At 42.3% G+C, this 23,529-nt stretch overlaps 1 protein-coding gene across 3 annotated transcripts in view; it reads right to left on the bottom strand.

Moving 5' to 3' along the window:
* Positions 1-9,557: 9,557 nt before the first annotated feature.
* Positions 9,558-23,529, bottom strand: part of EMC1 (ER membrane protein complex subunit 1) — a 33,916-nt gene continuing 19,944 nt past the window's right edge. For all 3 annotated transcript variants that reach the window (XM_043990943.1, XM_043990942.1, XM_043990944.1), the window contains 6 exons: positions 18,881-19,018; positions 16,721-16,894; positions 16,071-16,281; positions 13,092-13,176; positions 10,753-10,882; positions 9,558-10,602 (listed from right to left, as the gene is read on the bottom strand). In XM_043990943.1, coding sequence (XP_043846878.1) covers positions 10,423-10,602; positions 10,753-10,882; positions 13,092-13,176; positions 16,071-16,281; positions 16,721-16,894; positions 18,881-19,018 — 918 coding nt within the window. In that variant the 3' untranslated portion in view covers positions 9,558-10,422. The remainder of the gene's footprint in view (positions 10,603-10,752; positions 10,883-13,091; positions 13,177-16,070; positions 16,282-16,720; positions 16,895-18,880; positions 19,019-23,529) is intronic.

Raw genomic sequence — 23,529 nt, 5'->3', positions numbered from 1 at the left:
ATGTTTTTCTGTGCTTACATCAAGTAATGTTAATGTAGATGGATGTTTTATAAATGTAGGATAGTTAACCAGTGATGAGACTCATTCTGGATGAATTACTAATGACATGAGACTTGGCTTTCAGGTCTGACCAAAGCTGTGATCTCAGGCAAATCATTTTTTTGTTACTGTTAAGGGTACCACCAACCTTCCAGTCATCCAGGCTCACAACCTGCATGTAATCCTCAAATTCATACGCTGTCCCCCCTCATATCCAGTCTGTTGCTAAGTCCCATCCATTCTACCATCTCAACATCTGTTACATACAACCCTTTCTTTCCTCTGAAGAGGAGGTATCACTGCCACCACCTCATCATTTCACACTTGGAATATTGTAGCAGCATTCTGGTTGGTCTCCCTGCCATCCAGCCTCTACTCAGCTACCAAAGTGATCTTCCTAAAGCACAGGCCTGACTAGGTCTGTGTCTCTGTCTCTCTGTCTCTCTCTCTCTTTCTCACACACACACACACACACAAGTCAATAATCTCCATTTGCCCCCTATTATCTCCAGAATTACTCCTCTGTTTAGCTTTTAAAGCCCATCATAACCTAATGCCTTCCAACCTTTCCAGTCTTATTACCCCTTCCTTGCCTCCACAGCCACTACAATCCAGTGACAGAAGTCTTGCTGTTCCTAGCACAAGACATTCCATCTCCAGAAAGTTGTTAGAAAAGATGGGAGGGGATGGGATCAAGGGCATTATGTGGAGAGGTTGGCCTTTTAGAGAAGTAAGGCCACTTTATTAGAGACTGAGGGAAATTAAGAAAGAGTAAGGGTGGATGCCAAGGGGTTTTGAAATCAAGGGAGTTGAGAAGGGACTCTAGGTTAATAGCCTCCTGTTTTCTCAAGTGAGAAGCAAGGTCCTCAGTTGAGTGAGGGCCAGGGGAGGTATAGGACACTTGAGGAGAAAAAAAGGTCTGGAATAACTTTTGTGATACTTTGATTGGGGATCAATTAGGAATAGAGATTGCCTTGCAGCAAGGAGAGCCCAGTTAAAAGTGGATAACATGAATAAATAATTTGCTTAGTGAGAATTACAAATTTACTGAGAACTGACTGATCCCCACCCACTTTCCCAGACAAATGAATTGCCTGGGGCTGACCAATCTTTGTCAATTCCTGGCTCTTGATAGACTTATGGACCTTCTCCACCTTCCCCCCAAGCAATTTATCCCCTCCCAATGTTTCCCCGCCTTACTCCCTGGACTTTATGATTATTATGTGAAAGACTATATTAAGTAGTTTCTATTTAGAGTTAGTAGCATCTATACTTAGAAGCAGTTCTTGTTAAAGGTTCATTTACATTAAGTGGTTGTACTGACTCGAGCAATTTTTTGGTTCCCTTTTGTTCTGTTACCCCATAAAAACCCTGTCCTCTGTTCCCATCTTTGGGTTTTCCTAGCTTCCGAGCTTTGTGATATGACAACAAGCTATAGTTCCTCTGCCCCTGATTAAAGACATTATTTCTCCTTTATTGATTGTTTCCTTAATTTCCAGGTTAACATTAGTCACTATGGTTTAGCACTTTCTCTATCTCTGTTCAGCAGCATATGAGTAAGAATGGAAGAGATGGATAGTGGGAGTATACCAGGACTAGATTTGAAAAGGGCCAAATGCTAGGACAAGGAGGTGAGAGATTCATGAGGAGATGACATTATAGAGTGGTAATCATGACTGTAAAAGTAGGAAAATAAAGTCATACCCGGGGCAACATGAGAAAGTACTAAGCAGTAGAGGGATTGATATTTGTAGTAAGACAAAGAACAGATTTAGGATGGATGAGATGAGATGATAGGAGGTTATAGTCAGAGGAATGTCAGTTTTCCATTAGGGATTGAGCACACATGCTTAATTGTGAGTTGCAGGGTATAACTGACCCTGTATCTGGCTGAGGTTCAGTGGAGGCCTAGGTCATGGGATGAATTTAAGGAAATCGAAGAATTCAGGTTAGTGATAAGAAGTAAAAGACTTTTTTCCAGCCATTGGATGAATGAAAAGACACCACACAGGAAATGTTTGGGGATTGGCTGAAGAGATTCAGTCATCTAGTGTGGGTTGGGATAAAAGAGTAAACAGATTCAGAACTCTGGATTCCAATGCCTGCCGGGTTCATTGGGGAAAGCCATACCCCTGACAGGTAAATGTTTATGGGAAGGAGAAGAGCCCTTATCTCCTCTCCATGCCTCTTGACCAGAGGAAATCCTTGCAAACTTCCTACGGTCTGGAAGATTTGTACTCCCCTTGAGAGTTCTAGCCTTGTCTGAAACAGCAGATGGCAATTTCCGCATCAGGAGCCAAGAACAAATTAGACACACTTAAGACAGGTGATTTCAGAACAGTACAAGGAGCAAACCGTACCAGGCCTGAAAGAAGTAAAGGACTTCGAGACTGTCACCCCTCTGCTACCTCATGGGCTCTAAGCTTGAGCCCATTTCCCCCGGTTCTATCTGCCTTTCAGGGAACTGTGCCCCTGCTTTAGAGGGATGTTTTGTACCAACTGGTGTTACTACACCACCTTAGTAAAGACCCTTTTCTAATGAAATCTGAATGGCTAATTCGTATCAGCTGGGAGTAATTGGTGGCAGCACACCAGAGGGGGCTCAAGTCATATAGACTAGAGAAAACCTCCTGACCCCCTAAAGTTACCAAGTGAGGAGTAGTAACTACTGCTTGGAGACTTTAGCTTGCCCATGCTAGTAGGAGTTTGGGGATGGTAGCCCCAGAGTATGTGCTAGGCTTGTAGAACAGTAAAGAGTCCTCCTGAATCAGCCACTTCCAGAAATTTCAAAATGCCATCAGTTTTCCCTCCAGGTGTGTCAGAACTCTGAAGATGGCGCTCTCAATTCTGAACTTTTGTAAGAAGAGAACTGTTTAGAAAAGAAATTCAATCAAGCTAATCCTAGAATTTTATCTGTTGTCAGAGATTATTTCAAAGCTTTCTTCCCTTCCTGCCCCAAGGAAGGAAGCCATTGATTTAAGACTTTCTTTAAAAGTATAAATTGGCTGGCTTAAAAAGCAAATGAGGTGTCGAAGTGGATAAAGCACCGGCCCTGGATTCAGGAGTACCTGAATTCAAATCCTGCCTCAGACACTTGACACTTACTAGCTGTGTGACCCTGGGCAAGTCACTTAACCCCCATTGCCACGCAAAAACAAAACAAAACAAAACAAAAAGCAAATGAGATCTAACTTCAAAGCTGTGAGATCTTGACAATAAATGAAGAAGAAATTGGTCTTTGTTGGTGGGAGGAAGGAATAGGGCTAGTTCTCATGTTAAATTGGCACCAATGAATCCTGCAGTTCTAGCTGGAAGAAGTAGATCCACTGGTAGAGTGCCCCATAAGGCTAGGGTATTACCTTTGAAGCCTAATCAACCCACTGTCAAGAGATGGCATAGCAAGGTTCCTTGGACACAGGAATCCAAGGTCCCTCCTGGGAGCTCTTCTAGCACTTTGTTTGAATCTCTCCCTTGTGTTTACATTGGCATTGTAGTTACTTGGGCAGATGTGAGAATCATTCCTGACTTATCTGAATAGTTAAAACATGAATTTTGTTGAAACAAAGATCAAAATGAACACAAAACAAGAATTATAAAACTGACAGAGATATGGTATGCAGTTAAAAACAGCTCCAATCAAGTCTGTTTAGTTGATTCACACACGCATGCACGAGCGCAAAAAGAAAAAAGGATAACATAGTTTTAAAAGGATAAGAGCGGGACTGTGATTTCATTGACACAGGAAGTGCCCTCTACCAGTGCAAGTCTGCATCTTGGTCTTAGAGAGTTACTCAGCGCCCTGAGAGGTTGCCTAGAATCCCACAACCAATATGTGTCAGAAGCAAAATTTAAAACTAGATCTTTCTGGCTCTCAGAACAATTATCTACTACTATATACTGCTCCTCAGTAGTTTTATACCTAAATTGAACCAGCACAAAGCTTCACAATGAGACGAAAAGAGACTGAAAGCTATCTTAGTCTTATGTAAATGAAGGAGCACTAAGCCACAGGATCTGAGTTTAAATCCTATCTCTGTTACTCCCTACTTGTGTGACCTTGGAGAAGTCTTTTAATCTCTATGTGCTTCATTTTTCCTATCTGTGAAATGAGGGCGCTGCACTAGGTGACACAAAGGTTCCTCCCAGCTCCATGATTCTTGCCCAACCAAGAGTAACCCTAGTGGAAAATGTAAACTCATAAAAGCATACAGAGGATGGTGAAAGATTAGGAGTAGTACTTCCTCATGAAGGAAAGGAAAGGTGGAAGATAAACAAATTTGAAAAGTTTGGTGAGATAGTCAAGCTGTCTCAAGCAGTCACCCAAGATAAAGTAGGTGTGGACGGGTTGCAGTCAGATTGTGGGCAGGGATACCCACATCTATAAAATGACATCCGTTAGTGTAGCTAGGCCAGCCAAGCACATGTTTCATAAGTGTGTGTGTTGTAAGTATATCTTAGTATTTTAAGATATAGTATCCATGACCCCCCAGAATTACTTTATAGATCCACTTTATCAATATGAGCTACTAATAGTAAGCTGCTCAAGTAAAGAAATGGAGTTTTCCTTTTGTTTTGTCTCAGCTCAAAGGAGAAATCTCAATTACTGAATATCTTACTGAGTTAGAGTTTGTACCCTGGAAGGCATCTACTAGGTCTGGAAGAAGAAAAAGAAGGGAAGCAGGGGTGGGGAAAGAATTTGGTGAAAACTGTACTAATGCCTGGAGATTTGACATTATCTTCACACCTAATCTGACATACGAACCAGAAAATCATTTGCAAATGATTTTTACCATTTGTGAAGTTTTACAGTGTGCCACTTGTAAAGTTTTTACATCATCACATCTATGAGGTTGACATGGCTTGATACTATTCTGCTGCTCTCTCTGTAATTATCAATGATCTTTTAATTGCTAAATCTTTTTCTGTTTGTTTTTGTTTTTCGGGGCAGTGAGGGTTAAGTGACTTTCCCAAGGTCACAGAGCAGCTAGTAAGTGTCAAGTGTCTGAGGTCGGATTTGAACTCAGGTCTTCCTGAATCCAGGGCCAGTGCTTTATCCACTTGGCCACCTAGCTGCCCCAAATTGCTAAATCTAAGGGGCTTTTCTTAGTCATCATTCTTCTTGGACGGACGTCCCTGCTAACTGTGGGTGTGTCCTGAGCTCTCTTGTCTTCTCCCTCTATACCTTTTCACCTCTTGATATCTTCAGCTCTTTTGTTATTGTTCAGTTGTTTTCCGTGATATCCAACTCAGTGCCTGATAAGATAGTGGGAGCTTAATAAATGTTTATTGACTGAGCTTAAAAGTGACAGTCAGGGGGCAGCTAGGTGGTGCAGTGGATAGAGCACCGGCCCTGGATGCAGGAGGACCTGAGTTCAAATCCGGCCTCAGACACTTGATACTTACTAGCTGTGTGACCCTGGGAAAGTCACTTAACCCTCATTGCCCTGCCAAAAACAAACAAAAAAAGTGGCAGTCAGCACTCAAACCCAACTCTTCTGGTTCCAAGGCTGTGCTCCCCAAGTACACCGTAACTGTACTTCTCCAAGTTCATCTACATGTTTCTGGAAAGATTCTGCAGGACATCTGAGAGTCTTCTTACCACATCTTATTTATAGTTGAGCTGGAGCACTAGCTTCTGATAGTTCATAAATATCATCCTGTAGGAACACATCCAAGGACTGGGCAATGACTTCACTAGACTGATAGCCAGTGGGTAAAAATACTCACTTTAAACTTAAATGGACTGGGCAATAAGTGAAGAGAACCAAGAAAAGCCCAGCTTGGGCCATCCTGTTACAGGAAGCATTGAAAACGATCTCATTAGCCACTGCTGAATCAGAAATGGTTTGGAGATCAGTATATTGAGGCAAGGGCTTGAAAAGATTCGGTGTTAGCTTTAGTTTCTAAAAACATTTCCATTTATTATCAAAGTACTTGTAAGGCAATTATAAGAATAAATTATTAATGGGCTCAATTTGTGCTTTCAGCATCCAACAAAGGGCATTTATAACCAAGGTCTAAGCTAGATCTTAAGCTTGGTCAGGCTCTATCAAATGAGAAAGGTGCACCAGCCAGCTAGCAGGGACTGAATTATCTAAGAATTTGGGTAGCTCAGTTCTGAGGGGCTCACTGCCAGAAGATTGACAACCAGATGAAATTGTTTGGCCACAGAAATTCAAAAAAGAGGGACTGATATCAGTGAAAACATAAAAGCCTTACAAGTAAATGAAGGGCCAAAGGAGGTTCATAAGATCTTCACAACTTCATCGTACTTTTATTACAGAAAATAGTGCACAATATTTGACATCTTAGTGATAAAACACAAGGGCAGGGTGGCTTTACCACAATTTAAAAACAAAAAACCAAAAAACCAAAAGATCATTTATTGGCATTATTCCATATTATTTTAGTAAATGAAATCAAGTCCTAACTTGCAAATGGTGGCTTATCAATCCTGACAAAAGGAACCAAGATGAAGATTTACTAACATCTACCATGTGTCATCCGGGACAGGACATTTACTTTCATATTAGCAAAGGAACTAAGTAATACTTGGAAAATACCATCACATTTGAAAACATGGTTATGAATACACTTCACAGTCTTTCACATTTATATAGGGCCTTGCAATTCGCAGCTTTTCCTCACAACAACCCTGTGAGGTGGGTAATACAATAAACACCTCCCACTTTATTGAAGAGGTAACTGAGGCTCACAGATGATAAATAACCTTTCGAGGGCCAAACTGCTGAACAATGTGTCTGAATAGGTCTAATAACTCCATTTATGTCATGCTGGCAGATGTCAGAAGACCTTTAAATGTGATATAAAGAGAACAGATTGTCTACTAGCACTCAGACACCAAAAAGGCTTTAAAAGACCTAGAAGAGGGCTTGACAAAATGCAAATGAAGGAAAATGTCCCAAAGGTAAATGCTTTTTATAAGGAACCTAAGAAGCACATAAATGTAAACAGATCGTTTGAAATAACGCACATGTATATAGGAAAGAAGTGCTAGAAAAATGGGGAATATTCAACTTCGTGCTGTGGGTAACATTTCCAAATTTGCTTCTGTGGTATGAGTTATTTTTCCAATTTTGTCATTTTAACATCAGAACGTAGCAACAAATGATTTGAGGAACTAATAGTGAAGTCTGCAGGCAGGGACAGAGAATGAGCCACATAAACACATTATGAAGTGAGTGGAGAGCATTGAGACTGAAAGTGTGTCGCAAACAGCCACTAGTTCATCATCTTGGAACATCAAAGGACTAGTGACTTGTGGTCAAGTATCGTAGAGCTACCATTTTGGTAGACTGGGAGAAATCATAGATTTTCATAAAGGTTCATTTTATCACATGGTCCAGCTCCAAGATAATTGGTTTTGGATCTGAGTGCCTCAAAATGTTAACTCTATCACTGGGATTAGAGGATCTTGTGGAGCAATTTAAGTATTACATGTGGTGTTTAAAATCTAATGTGTGGGGGGCAGCTAGGTGGCGCAGTGGATAGAGCACCGGCCCTGGATTCAGAAGGACCTGGGTTCAAATCCGACCTCAGATACTTGACACTTACTAGCTGTGTGACCCTGGGCAAGTCACTTAACCCCCAACCAATTGCCTCACCAAAAAAAAAAAAAATCTAATGTGTGTCCTTACCTGCCCCCCCCCAGTGTGTGTGTGTGTGTGTGTATAAACTAGCTAAGATTTACTGATAAATTCAGCAACAGTTTAGGCTTTTAAGCATTTATTAAAGTATATTAGGGGTTAGCAAAGAGAGAGGGAAAACCGCTTTCACCTAGCTATCTAAGAGTTCTTCTGCCTGAACAAAAGAGGGTGATCCAGGGAGCCAGCCTCACCTTCCTACTTCCTGTCTCCCTCCCCAGAAGGGGAGGTCCTTCAAGCTGATTGGTTGAGGGTGGTCTCCTGTTGATGTCGTAATCCAGGGACTCTAAGAACACTCCACTAGGGGCCAGCCAGGTGTGGTCTCGATTTAATCCACTTAGGTTCTCAGTCTCTCAGTCTCACCCAATTCAATCAATTCCAAATCAATCTTCAGGTGGGGCATCTGCCAAAATCCCATTATTTTCTCACACATGAAATGCACTAGAAAAAGAACCTAAAGTCTAACTTCCTTGAGATGTCACCCAAGCCTGGTTTCTTCTTTCTCCTCCCCTAAGAAACACATGCCAGCACAGGAGTAAATTCTGCACATTTCTCACCAGCTCACTTTGAACATAATGTACCTTAGATCAAGGAGGATACATATTAATCTCATTTTCCTTCCAAGTGTTAATCCATTCATTAAAAATCATTTACATGAATTTTTTTTATTAAGAAACCATAATGATATGGTTAGATCTGCTTCTCTCATCACATGAGTTAAACATTCCATGCACAGAATCCAACCCAGTGCTTCAAAATGTTTCAATTGGCATCTTTTCTTAATAATGGTCTTCACTGGGGCAGCTAGGTGGCACAATGGATAGAGCACTGGCCCTGGAGTCAGGAGGACCTTAGTTCAAATCTGGCCTCAGACATTTGACACTTACTAGCTGTGTGACCTTGCGCAAGTCACTTAACCCCAATTGCCTCACCAAAAAAAATGTTTTAAATAATGATTTTCACTTCCTCAAGGGAAATCTCTTTTCTTCTGTTACATGCATTCCTAAGTTAATGAGGAAGATGTATCATTGTATTGAAGACACCTTCACCAACCAAAGAAAGACACATACCTGGGCTAGGCAAGCAATCACTTTTATTTCAGAGACCAGTCCAGGGTACCACCACTTTCACCAAACGGCTGTATTAGCAAATTTGGCCTAAAGGTAAATCTACCCAAATTCACAATAGTACTAGTGCACAATTATTGGAACCCTTTCCCTAGACAGCAATGTGAGCTGCCTGAGGACACAGGAGTCCAGGAAATCAGTCTGCTTCCATAATGTGACAGCTTCCCCTTTTTTCAGAAGCCAGACAGATGGGAACAGTATAAACAATGTTAAAATCTGAGAAACTTAATCAGTTACCTACTATCCCAAGTGCTAATTAATCTTATAGCCAGGACTGAAAATAAATAATGGGATCTCTACACATGCATCATTCTTCACTTAGGATAACAGGATTGAGGACTGGAAGGGCCTTTAGAGATCATTTAGGGTCACCCCCTCACTTAGTAGCTAAGAATACTGCAGCCCAGAGAGGGGCAGATAACTTGCCAAAGGTTACAGAGCTAATGAGCAGCAGAGCCAACATTCAAACCCAAGTCCTAGAATGTCAAATACAAGCAATTGTAATCCAGCTGACTAAAACATCCTCTGGGGGAGATGAAGAAATCTGTGAGAGCTGTAAAGGGGCAAGAGTCCTTTCTTCTCTGAAATCACAGGTACCAGATAGTTCAAGAGGCTTCAAGAAGTGTCCCTTAGCATACAGCTTGGAAGAGCTGCTACATATCTGATATCTACTTTTGTTTGATTTTGCAAAAGAAAGAATGTATGGTTAAACCACAATAAATTAAAGAAAAAAAGAAATCAGGAACTTTGTTAAGTTTATACTGTGGATGTTTCCCCAATTTGGGCGGCTAGGAGGGAAGACAAGACTTAGAATTGTTCCTCAACAATGTCTATAAGCTACCCTCACTGTGCACCTTCAGTGCCAATGTTTGGTATTAAAACTGAAGTTAAAATATGTCAGTTCAACTTTTAAGGTGGAAAAAGTCAAGAGAGCTTGGAGGGGGAGGGGAGTGGAGTGTCAAGCTGGTAATAATTAAAAAATGAATTTTACATAGTAGTCTAAAGTTTACAAAGCACTTTCCATATATTATCTTATTTGAGCCTCACAACAACCCTGTGAGGTAGGTACTAGAGGTATTATAATCATCCCCATTTTACAGATAGGAAACTGAGGCTCAGAAATGTGAAGTGACTTACCCATGGTCACAAAGCAAATAAGTGTCAGAGGGTGGGTGTGAATTGACAAATTCAGTATTCTATCTACCATGCTGGCCAGCCTGACTCAAAAACAAATTAATCCTTAGAGCATTCCTTCCCTAATCCCACTCTTCACCTACTCACCCCAATCCCATGAAGAAGAGAAAAAACCCCAAAGGGTTTGGAAACAATGGGGGTGAGGGAAACACCCCTGTTTAGGGCCTGTTGGGGGTGGGGCTGGAAGGGAAATCCACATAGATTTTTCCAGCTGTTCAGTAGCACAGGTAGTAAGTCTCAAGTCCACTGTGAGATGCCAAGTCACGTCTCCTAAGACACAGAAATCCACCACCTCCTTGGATAGAATCCTGGCTGGGCTGAGCTGAGCTTCCTACACATTTCCCTGGACGATGACACCCCTCCTCAATGCTCTTTCTAAGGACACGACATGTCTTTCTTTACCGCCAAGCACGATTCAGAAGCTTCACTTGGGCCAGTCTCTTTGTGATCATGGTGGCAAAGACCAAGCCAAAGAGGACACTGCTGATCAACACGTAGTCATAGTCATCTTTCAAGACATCGAACTGTTTGGATGGGTAGACACGGGTTTGGTAAATGTCTAGTCCATATGCCACAACCTGGGGAACCAAAGAGAACCCAACTGAGTTAAGAGCAGAAGCATCACTCCATCTTCACAGTCCCAGTGGGGCCAGGAACATGGGTCAGAATCAAAATGGAGAGCAAATAAACTGCTGCCAAAGCAGCCCTAAAACACAGGCTGTACTCACCAGACAGGTGGACTCCAAGCCAGAAGGAGCGGTATAGATGCCTCTCATTCTGGAGATAGTCTGATTGTAATTAATGAACCTCTCTGCGTGGATCTGTACATCTGGAGAATATGGGATCAAATTCTCCTCCCTGCAAAGCATCAACGTCAGGAGAACATTGAAAACCTTCTAATCCAAATTACTCTCCCAAGACCATGAAGTCTAGGGCTAGTTTGCATTAAGCATTCAAGAGTAACCACCACCCTTTTTTTCTCCCCTGAAGACCTTGTTCCAGATGGCTCTCCCTGGCTTTCCCACCTCTTCTTCAAGCTTAACTCATCATCTTCCCGTCTAAAATCCACCCCCAGCCTCACCCCTCCCACCCCCACCCCAGCCACTTCTGTTGATGGCACCAAAGATTGTACCAGAGAGTGCGTCAGCCAGGTTCAGAGCTTCAGGCTGCTTTTTCCAACCCTGATCTCCTCCATCCATTCAGTGACCAAATGCCTGTCGATTCCACCTCCTTCTCCTAAAAGATCCTGCATCCAACCCCTTCCCCTCCACTCCCACTGCTATTACCCTAGTGGGGATACTCATTTCCACTCTCAAATACTAGAATAGCTTTCTCCCTGGTCTCCCTATTTCCAGGTCTTTTCCCTTTCCAATTCAACCTTACACCAAAATAATCTTCTTTATGTATGAGTCTGACCAAACCCCACCCTCTCCTCAGAAACCTTTGGCTGCCCCATTGCCGACAGGACAAAATACAAACTCCTTACCCATGCTGGTACTTATGGCCTTCAACAATGGGTCTGAAACTTAGCTGTTCAGCCTGATTTCACACTACTCCCTCAAACTGCCCTTTTTTTTAAAAGCCCAAGTAGCCAACCCTTTTATCCCTTTTTCCACCTCTATACTTTTTTGCACAGAGCATCCCAAAACACAGAACATACTCCCTCTTCCTCTCTATATCAAGGAACAACTCAGGGGCCATCTCTGAAGCTTTATGCTCATCCCACTCCACTCCCAACTACAGAGAATCACAGATTCAGAGCTGGAAAGGACCTGAGAGGCCAGTTGGCCAATCCCCTAATTTTACACATGGAAAAACAGACCCAGGGAAGTTAAAGAACTTGCCCAAGGTCCCACAGGTAGTAGTGGCAGAGGTGGGGCCCCAAACCAGAGCTCTGTCTCCAAATCCAGCAGTTTTTCCATGGTACCAGGCTGACTCTTACTCCTCAAAAAACTTTCCCCAGAAAACTTGTATCTAAGTCTCTCTTCCGCCATCATATTCTCCCTCTCCATTAGACCTGGTCCTCATCCTCAAGGCTGTTAGACTATCAAGTCTCATCATTGCACCCACAGCACCAACCACATACAATTTCATTTTTAAGGAACATGTCTGAGATTTATTCCAAACTTTCTTCAAATAACCCTTTGAAATAAGGGGCACTTTTCTATTCCCATTTTACAGATGAAGAAACTGAGACACTGAGAGTGTTAGTGTGACTTGCCCAAGAGTACACAGCTAAACAGGTGAGCCAGAATTTGAACCTATGTCTCCTAATGCTAAATCCTTTCTATTGCAATGAGATGCTTCAGATAATAAGCAAGCTTTTAAAAAATGTTTACACAGATCTGAGGGAAATGAGCAGTCTGGGAAATAATATTCAGTTCTGCCAGGGCAGAAAAATAAATAAAAATCAACAGCAGCTGGCTAGAGGAATAATATTATGTTATCTAAAGTGAAGAAAATCTTACACAAGTAACCCTGGGGTAGCCAGCATGATAAAACAGAATGAATGCTAGATTTACAGAAGGAAAAACATATGTTTAAATCATGACTGATACTTCTTAGCTGTGTGTGAGATTCAGGACAAGTTAATTCATCTCTCTGGGCCATGGTTTGCTCATCTGTCACCAGGGAATAATACTATCACTACTTACCTCAGAGCTTTTATTGAAAAATCTGTTTATGGAAATGGGAGTTATAGAACTACTATCCTCCTTACCTTTTTTCCCTCTGAAATACTCCCCAGCCCCATCTTTTCACCTGAAAATCACAGCATACCATTTTTTCTCTATCTTGAATCTCCATTCTCCCTATAGTCATCCTTCCTTAAAAAAAAAAAATCCTGTAAACACCCTAGTTTTAGTATTTCCTGCTTCTCTTCTCCCTGGATGAGCAGAATCTGGGGTGAATGTGAAAAGATATAGCAGAAATAGCATGGAAGTGCAGTTTTACTGCTGACCAATTTCAGTGACCATCAGTGACCTGCCTAAGTATAAGAGATTTCTACTAAAGTCTGCTTGCAAATCAGGGCTCTCAATAAAGGGTCCCCTGGGCTTCTAGGTCTCACCTGCTTTGTTCTGTTGGGATCTCAGGACGGCGAGGATCTAGCAGGGCTTTTGGGAGAGACAGTATTGCTCCTGAGGGTAGCCCAACTGAAGAGAAAATACACAAATGAAACGAGTGAGTATGTTGACAGCTCAAGCGTAGGTCCAATTACAGAGCTTCCCAAGGGGAATCCATCACAGTTTGCTGAGAAACTCATTTAAGGACGAAGAAATCCTAATGAACAGGGAGTAATGTGAACTGCAGGAAAAAAAGTCCTGCTGAAGAGAAAAGTCCAGAAAGCACCTGGATTCCTGTCACCTTCTGCCCTTCCCCTGCCTGATTCCTTTGTGCCCGACTGGTAGTAGAGCATTCCAAGCTCATACAGGTCTGATCAGCCAGTTGGACACACTGTAACTTGACTAACATAATGATGTCATCTTGATCCTATTCAAGAACAAAGGACAACAACCAACCAACAATCCAGAGAGGTAGAACCCCACATGTCCCTGAAAGGGTATGAGCAAGTACAAGTACCAATGGTCATGCACAGCCCAAAACCTTTCATCTGCATCCATCTCATGAACAAGGCTCAGAAAAAGTAAGGATTTCGGCTGAAGAGATGTGATTAACATCACTTCCTTCTCATATGTCCAGAATAAAACAACAGGCAATTCCTTTCTCCAAACCCAAGGTCCCAAATTTAGCATGCTGACCCAGCTTAAACCATTTTGGGCCCTAACCCTAGAATTATATAATCTCAGGGTTGGAAAGGACCTCAGAGAACATATGGTGCAAATTAAACTGGGAAACAAAAGGTCATTCAACTTCCACTTGAAGGTTAACTGACAGGAAACCCATTTCACTTTTGGACAGCTCTCTTAAAAAACTATTTCTGTAACGAAGCAAAAATCTACCTTTCTGCAACTTCAACCCCCTGCTTCTACTTCTGCCCCCTGTGGCTAGACAGCATAAATCTAACCTTTTGTCCTGTGACACCCCTTCAAAAACTTGTATGAACTCTCTGGACTTTGGTTTGTGATCACCCTATTTGCTGAGGTCAAAGGCTCTACCTATTTTCAGTAGCCCACAAGGATGGGCTAAGCCAATGTTGATTTCATCTGGAGTCAATCCTGTGAACTGAAGGGAAACTCAAGATTCCAGAGGCAAACTACTTCATTTTATTTATTTATTTATTAAGTGAGGCGATTGGGGTTAAGTGACTTGCCCAGGGTCACACAGCCAGTTAAGTGTTAAGTGTCTGAGGCCAGATTTGAACTCAGGTACTCCTGACTCCAGGGCCAGTGCTCTATCCACTGCGCCACCAAGCTGCCCACTACTTCATTTTAAATGAAAGGGAAAAGGAAGAGAGCTGACCAGCTTCTGTGGGCCACAAAGCTAGCCTTAGGTTCTTTCTCTGATGCAAGAAAGTCTTCCCTAATAACTGCAATTAACATATATATAATGCTTTATAATTTGCAAAGTAGTATGCCAGTTGTGAACTGCTCCAATCAATTTGGAGAACTGGGAATGATGTTGTTCACAGGGCTATAAAAACTGTGAGTACCCTTTGACTCAGCAATACCACTATTAGGTCTATATCCCAGAGAGATCACAGAAAAAGGAAAAGGACACGAAATATACATAAATATTTATAGCAGCTCTTTTTGTGGTGGCAAAGAATTGGAAACTGAAAAGACGCTCATTAAATGGGGAATGGCTGAACAAGTTAAGGTATGTGATTTTGATAGCATACTATTGTGCTGTAAGAAAAGATAAAAGGGATGGTCTTAGAAAAACCTTATATGAGCTGATGCAAAGTAAAGTGGGCAGAACCAGAACACTGTACACACTAATAGCAATCCTGTATGATGACAGTTTGTCAATGACTTAGCTAATCTGATCAAGACAATGATCCAAGACAATTCCAAAGGACCCAAGATGACAAATGCTCTCTACCTTCAAAGAAAAAACTGATGGAATTTGAGCGCAGGTTGAAGCATACTTTTTTCACTTACTTTATTTTTGTTTGTTTTGTTTGGGGCAACATAGGTAATAGGGAAATATGTTTTGCATGACTTCACATATATAACTGATATATTGCTTGCCTTCACAATGTGGGGGGAGGGTTGGTGCTGGAGGGAAAGAATTTGAAAATCTAAATTTTTAAAAATGAACGTTGGAGGGGCAGCTGGATGGCGCAGTGGATGGAGCACCAGCCGTGGAGTCGGGAGTACCTGAATTCAAATCCAGCCTCAGACACTTAACACTTGCTGGCTGTGTGACCCTGGGCAAGTCACTTAACCCCAATTGCCTCACTAAAAAAAAAAAAAATGAACGTTGGGGCCGCTAGGTGGAGCAGTGGATAAAGCACCAGCCCTGGATTCAGGAGAACCTAAGTTCAAATCCAGCCTCAGACACTTGACACTTACTAGCTGTGTGACCCTGGGCAAGTCACTCAACCCTCATTGCCCTGCCCCCTCCTCCAAAAAAAAAAACGAACGTTAAAAGTAAATTTTTTTTAATTTTTTAAGTTTAAAAAACACCCTTTATGGGGGCAGTTAGACAGCGCAATGGATAGAGCACCGGCCCTGGATTCAGGAGTACCTGAGTTCAAATCCGACCTCAGACACTTGACACTTACTAGCTGTGTGACCCTGGGCAAGTCACTTAACCCCAACTTCCTCACCAAAAAACAAACAAACAAAAAAACACTTTACCATCTCCCTTAAGCCCTACCTATGAGGGAAAACAAGCAGGTGGTGTTATCTCTACTTTACAAATGTGAAGACTGAGTAGAGAGAAAAAAGTAAAACAAAAATTCCAATCTAGGCCCCGACTCCAAATGCAGGAATCTTTCCTTTATACTACAGCTGCCTTTCACTCCTTCCCCACTCCTCTGGCCTAGACTGAATTCTGCAGGCAATGGATAGTTTATTCTGGCCTCTGTTTATTCCCATAAAAGGAAACCAAGTTCCACCAGGGGCCCTCCCAAGACACTCACTGAGTAGATGGCGACTGGTGATACCACGCTCTGTGATTGTGGCCTCCATGGCACTGATGGATGAGGGGAAGATGTATGATTGCTGGAGGACCTGGGGCAGCTGTGGGCGGTCCAGGGAGCTGAAGGCCGTGGCATTATACTGCTCTGTCCCTTCGTACAGCTCCAGCACTGTGAACTCATTGCGGCGTGCCTTGGTGTTCCAATATTGATACTACAGGAAAAGGAAGAAACGGCTTGTGATGTGAGGGGTATGTTAGTCTGTTCCAAGGCTGCTGATTAATCCAACTGGTCAAAGAAGGTTGAAAAATATGGTGCCCTGCTAAAAATAGAGATCAGAGGGACAGGAAAAAAACACAGTGCCCCCACTGTCAAGAATGCTAGAAATACAAGTGCTCCCAGCTAACCCAGGCCCTCCACAACAGCTAGGAAAAGGTTCTTCACTAGGAAGGAGCTTGATTTAAAGGTAACCACAAAACAATCAGCTAAGTGAATCACTGGACTTTGAGAGGGAAAGAGGGGCACTGACTCATCCCTGAAGCCAGGAAGGTCTGCCTCCCACTTCCACAACAGCCTGGATCCAAGAGTCCCCTCTCCAACCCCAGGCTCAGCTGCAGTATGGGGAAATGCCCAGCATGCAGGTCATTCCTTACCACCACCCAGTTTTCTGAATGCACAAGATGGACAGGTCCTTTGGCTTTCTTCTGTACTGAGGAATGGATGATGCGCCCTGTGACACCATCGATGAGGTAGATACCAATAAAGGTGCGTTCATGGTGCAAGTCTGTGCTCTCTGTCACCACAGCCAGCAGATTGGGGTTCAAGCTCTATATGAGAGGGGAGAACAGAAAAGGCTTATGTCACATCATTATGGGACCAACAATCTTGATGCTGAAGTAAGCTGAAGACCCTTCCCATTCCTTTGTTATAAAAGGCAGATGGGGATGAGGGGTCCTGATTCCGAAATAGTTTCCACAGATCACCAATACCACACTAAGATAAAGCTAACACTACAATTATTGAAGCTGTTCATCACTTTTGATAATCAAAGATAGCACTCAACTAGGCCTTCACAGTGCCCTTGGGTTTCCATAAACCTCAACGATCATAGACAGCAGATGGAAGCAAGTTATCATTTTGAAAGATGACCAAAGAAAATAGCTGTAGTCCCTTGGTCTTAATCCTAGTGCCCGGTGCTAGGCATCCTTGCTTCTCTCCAATCTCTGATCATCTAGAAGCTGCCATCTGTGGGGACCAATTTTTAATTGGGGAGTGTTAGCTAAGCAGCTCGCTGCAATATTGGGGCAAGGAAGGAGACCAACAGCCTCCCTCAAAACAGAGCAGGATTTATTTAACAAGAACGAACTTAAAAAAACACAAACAGAATCAATAGGATCATGGGAAAGGAAATAAAATGGGGAAAGGGAAATTATACAACCTCAACAACACAACCGCTGAGGAATCAGCTGAGAATACACAGCAGCGTCCTGTCACCTTCCAGCTTCCAGCTAGAATAGTGAATCTCCTCCCTCCTTCCCAGCAGACCCCAGGCTAATCACACACAGCCCCCAGCCAATTGGCTGGCTGCTCTGACAGTCACATGACTGCCCTCACTAGGCTTCCAATCATTATAATTTTGCCAGGCCCATGTAGGCATCAGCGAGTGGTGATGACGTGAGGTGCCAGCACCATGGCAATGGCTACAACCAGTGGGTGGAGCACCATGCCATTTGCGGAGCCCCAGAGGCCAGTGCGTGCGCCGAGCTTTTTTTTTTTAATTCTAGCCAAAGGTAGCAGCTAAGTGGCACAGTGGATAGAACACTGGCCCTGGAGTTGGGAGTACCTGAGTTCAAATCCAGCCTCAGACACTTAACACTTACTAGCTGTGTGACCCTGGGCAAGTCACTTAACCCTAATTGCCTCACTGAAAAAAAAATTCTAGCCAAAAGATGGGAGTCATAAAAACCTCAAATAACAATTAATTCTTTACACATCCAACTCAACAGCATGCCTTCAGAGATCTCATAGGTACTCCCTTCCTTACACTGAGACAGAACACAACCCTTCTGTACTTAATAGGGAATCTTTGTGAGTTGTGTAGACAAAAACAGAGTCCCTTGGCGGCCAACTCTCTGATTATGAGTGTCTCTGAACTTAGCCAGGCTGGTCCTTGCACAGACAGTAGTTAGTTATCATGGTTTCTGTCCTACCAGCATAGCCTCCAAATAGCCTCCAAATTCTGAGAGCTATCCCCAACGCCTTAAGGGGGCATCAGAAGGGGACTTAAGTGCAGAAACATGCATCCAAGATCGCATGGCTTTGATGTGTGCAGAGGACATAGCACAAGGGCCTCTGACCTCCTGTCCTCCCCACTAGTCAAAGTACTGGAGCACAAGCATGGAGATGTACTGGCCAAGCAACATCTGCAACATCAAGAAGAGAAGCTTGTGAAATTAATCTAGAATGGGGAAACCCATTGTGTTCTACTCAAACTTGAGTGGAGACAAATCCTTTTGTTTAGATAGCAGAGGGCTCCTCCCTGGAGGTCTGGGGGTCACTCCCCTCCCCCCACTGAAGAGGAGATATATTCTCTGAATTTATAGCCCAAGGCTAGGGGTGATCTGAGTGGAGACAATCTTTCTGTGCAAGAGTTAATTCTTGGGCCCTATTGACCAGCTACTGTTTCAAGGATATAAAAACTATGGGTGTCCTTGGTCTGAGAGAGAAGGCTAAATGACCATCCTTTTATTAATAACCTGCTGGCCTTGTTAAAAAAATGATTAAATCACCCAAAAAAAAAAAAAAAAGAATACCTTGTAGAGCACACTGCGGTCGCCCATCACTCGGCCCTGGGAGTGCACATGCTCGCTGGTCCGCTTGCCCTTCACCATCACTATTCTCTGTACCTCTGGTGGGATGGTCAGCTCCCAGCTTAGCTCTGTTGTCAAATCCTGAGGCAGGAACAAGGGACAGTTAGTTTTTAGCAACCAGAAGGCCCATGAATAGACACGGTACCTCTGAGAAACAGAGTGTTGCCAGAAGAAAGGCCACTGTGGAAGTCACTATGGCTTATGATGGTAGATGTTTGTGCTAGGAAAAGCAGGCAGCAATTCAAAGAATTCCCCAAATAAGAGAAAATTCTCACTGAATCATCATTTAATAGCCTAACAGCACATTTATATAATGCTTTAAAGTTTGCTTCTGACACAACAACCCGTTCAGGTAAGTAGTAAAGTCATCCCCATTTTGTAGATGAGGCAACTGAGGCTCTGGGAGATTGACTTATTGAAGATCACCCAGCTTGTAAGAGCTTGAGGCAAGATTCAAACCCAGGTCTCTGACTTGAAGTCTTGCACTCTTATCTGCTACCCCACACAAATGAAAACCATCATTTACTATCAGACCCTAAGTGCCTTTAGACCAGGGGTTCTTAACCTGGGGTTTGTGAACTTGGATGGGAAAAAAAATGACATAAGTATCTCAATATAATTGGTTTCCTATTGAATCCTAGATATTTTATTTTATGCATTCCAAAACATTCTTCTGAGAAGGGGTCTATAGGCTCTGTCCATCTGCCAAAGGGAGCCAGAACACAAAGTTCAGAACTTGATTTAGACCTTTCCTGCTCATGACCTCTTTTCGCCCAAGAAACTTCTACATGACCCCGAGCATGGAGGTATATAAAATAGGAATACATCACCTTCTACTGTTGCCAGATTTTTTGCGACCTGACGCCCACATTCAATTCTGCGTTCCCATAAGGGGTCACAACCCACAGTTTAAGGAGCTTTGCATTAGACAGAAGCCATGTCTTAGAATCAAAGCTCAAAGGACTCTCCAAGTCAGGCAAGTCCATGTTCTATAAACATATAATAATGACAACCTAGATTGTTTTATTCCAGAATCTTCCTAGAAAGGCAAAAGAGCTCATCCAAACATCCCAAGAGAACAGCACTACCAAAAAGAGGGACAAGACCATGGGATATGATCAAAGGGGAATGGAATAAGCATTGATAATAGCACCGATGATGTGCCAGGCACTGTTCTAAGTGCTTCAGGAATATGATCTCATTTGGCCCTTTCTACAACCCCAGGAGGTAGGTGTTATTACTAGCCCCATTTTACAGTTGAGGAAATTGAGGCAAATGAAGGTCAAAGGACTTGCCCAGGATCACACAGCTAGTAAGTGTCTGAGGCAATATTTGCACTCAGCTTCTCCTGACTCCAGGCCCAGTGCTCTGTCCACTATGTCACCAACTCTCTTTGTGGGACATGGTGTACCACTAAGAAGGAATTGGAGATGGATTATTGACTTGTTCTCTACTCTCTGTCTTGCCTCAATCCAATATTCACGTAGCCTGGATCACTGAACCTGTTGCTGCTGCTGCCGCTGCTGGTACTAAGAGAGAACATGAACTTCTCCAGGCCAGGAAGTAGTCGTTTTGCCTTGGCCTTGTGTCCCTGGCCCAGTGCCTGACGTCTAGTAAGTGCTGGTGGACGTGAATCAGGACAAACAGGACCAGAGGGCTGAAAGTGGACATTTCACCTGTCCAACCCTCTCACTTTACAGATGAAGAAAGTGAGGCCCAGAGAGGCTCAGCAACTTGCCCAAAGGTCAAAAAGAACAGAGCTGGGATTGAACCCAGGTCTTCTGTCTCTTACCTGAGTGCCCATTCTCCTAGAGCATGCCATCTTTTACAGTCCTGTATAATAATCTCAAAATTCCAAAGTATTAGTAACAATGACATCATTATACGACACTCTAAAGTTGATAAAGTATCTCATCTTCATTATGAGCTCAACTGCTCCACACAGTGACCCGAAGTGACAGAGATGGGTGACTATGAGCCCCATGTATGGTTTGGGGCCCTGAAGTTCAGAGAGGTCAGGTCACCCACCTGGGTCACATAGCATCGGAGGAAGGGGTCCATCCCAGAACTCCCGGCAGGCTATGTCTGCCTTACTGTGCCAAATTTGAGCTCACCTATATCCAATTTACCATTCCTCCATTACGTTTCACTAACACTCGAGTGTCTTATCCACTGCTGACATTTCATCCGCTAGGGTCTCAGGCTTCTCTTTACCCACTCTGAAGAAAGAATACTGTGCTTTTCACATCAGGATGAAAGTTACCCATTTTTTTCAGCAAGCCAGTTCCTAAGCTGCCCTGCTCACTATTAATAGGTAGTCAAGTACTCCCGGAAGGGCTGTGCCATTCTCAGTGGGGCTTAAAGACAAGGATCAGACACACTTCTGCTCTCACAGTTCTACTGCAGCAGCTGTTGGCTCAGTTCAGTCCAGTCCTGCACTAATGAGGCCAAGGCCTTGGGTCTGTTTTCCACATACACCTGTAAGCTTAGTTGTTTCAGAGCCACAAACTACCCCCCTCAGCTGGCATTACTTGGGAGTCTCACAAATGTTTGCTACAGCTATTCACAAAAGGGTCTAGGAAGGACAAAGCAGCTGGCGGCCAATAATTAGGGAACAACTGATTAAAATGCAGTAAATGAAAAATTGGAATACAAGTGAATGTGCAAAAACTTATAAAAAAGAAAAAAAGAAACGAAAGAAGTTCAGCAAAACAAGGAAAAGACTGGACAGAGGGCTTTTAGTACTGTAATTATTTTGTTAGAATTTGATCACACTAGGTTTCTCATAAAACCTGTTTGGATTTTAAAGTTTTGAGATTTACTCCCTATTTGTATTTGTTAAAGAGGTTGATACGTTTGTAAAAATTGAAAAAAAGAACAGGATAAAGAATACAGGGCACCAGGAAAAGTCTAAGTCCACTCCTAAAAATAACCCAATAAATAAAATAACCCAGTGATCTCCAGCCTCTCTCTAGCTGGGCAGAAGTTCTTGTAGTTACTTTGTAAGAGCAGCACACCGTAATGACCTATTCACCCAGATGGGGAAATAGTAGAGTACATTGTAGGAAAAAACCCATGTAGGAGAATGTTACTACTTTGTTTAAAATGACAAAGAATATAAAGAAACTTGGAAAGATATATTAAGTAATGCAGAGGAAGCAACATTAGAAGAACAACAGAACAACACTGGCTATGTTTAAAAAGAACTTTCTACGCAGAGAAAAGAAAAAAGGAAGCAACACAAAGGATGATAAAAATATTGCAATTATGTAATACTTTTTTTTTTTTTTTTGCGGGGCAATGGGGATTAAGTGACTTGCCCAGGGTCACACAGCTAGTAAGTGTCAAGTGTCTGAGGCCGGATTTGAACTCTCCTGAATCCAGGGCCGGTGCTTTATCCACTGCGCCACCTAGACGCCCCTTATGTAATACTTTTAAGGTTTTCTAAGCACTTTCCAACAATGACCACTGAGAGAAGTAGTCCAAGTATTCGCTGTTTTAAAGAAAAGGAAACTGAGGCTTGGAAGTTAAGAGACTTGTCTACAGTCCCACACAATTAGTACAACTGCAAATATTAGAAATCAAATCTTTTAAATTTAAGTTCAGCAAAAATAAATTATTATTGTCATTAATTTTTTTAAAGTTCAGATCTTTTTTTATAAAAACAAGTAAATCACAATTATGTAATTATTTGGAGTCATAATCTTTATTTTGATTATGCTAACTGTTAAGCTTATGATCATTTTTTTAAATGGGCATAAAACGACACCTCAAAGCCTACACTCTCCTCATGGTGGGTAGACAGTGTTCTCTTCCTAGTGTTCTAGGCAGAACACAATAGACCACTACTTTCCTGGGCAGCAGGGAAGGAGTTACTTCTTTAAAGTCACATTAGCCATTTTAATACAAAATATGATAAAATGCCTCATTACAAGAGCTCAAAAAAGGATTTTTAAAAATCAGTGAGCTTCTTCTCAGCAGTACAATGACCCAAGACAATTCCAAAGAACTCATGATGGAAAATGTTCTCCACATCTAGAAAAAAAGAACTGTGGATTCTGAATGCAGACTGAACCATGCTTTTTCTACTTTTTTGTTATTTTTTTCTTCTTTTTCGAGGTTTTTCCCTTTTGCTCTGATTCTTATTTCACAACATGACTAATGCAGAAATGTATTTAATGTGATTGTACATATATAGCCTATATCAAGTTGTTTTATGTCTTGGGGAGGGGAGAGGGAAAGGAGGGTGGAAGAAAAATTTGGAATTAAAAATCTTATGAAAACAAATGTCAAAAATTATTTTTACAAGTAACTGGAAAAGAATAAAATGCTTGTATGATTAAAAAAAAATCGATGAGCTTAAGTCTTTACGAGTTTAAAAATATGGGATGAGCTTTATTTTTTAAATTCTTAGTTCCCAATTTTCAACCCAAAATGTTTGTACAAGCCCACTAAAAATCTGTAGACAGTGCTTTCTTTAGGAAGATTGATGGCCACTGGAACAGGCTATATTCTCACAACTCAATTCTAAGATTTAATGCAATTTGATAAAGGTGGCAAAGCTATATATAATTATTGTGCCACTCTAAAGA

The sequence above is a fragment of the Dromiciops gliroides genome, chromosome 3, assembly GCF_019393635.1.
Source record: "Dromiciops gliroides isolate mDroGli1 chromosome 3, mDroGli1.pri, whole genome shotgun sequence".
Taxonomy (NCBI): Eukaryota; Metazoa; Chordata; class Mammalia; order Microbiotheria; family Microbiotheriidae; genus Dromiciops; species Dromiciops gliroides.
This window is presented reverse-complemented; position numbering and strand designations above follow the sequence as displayed.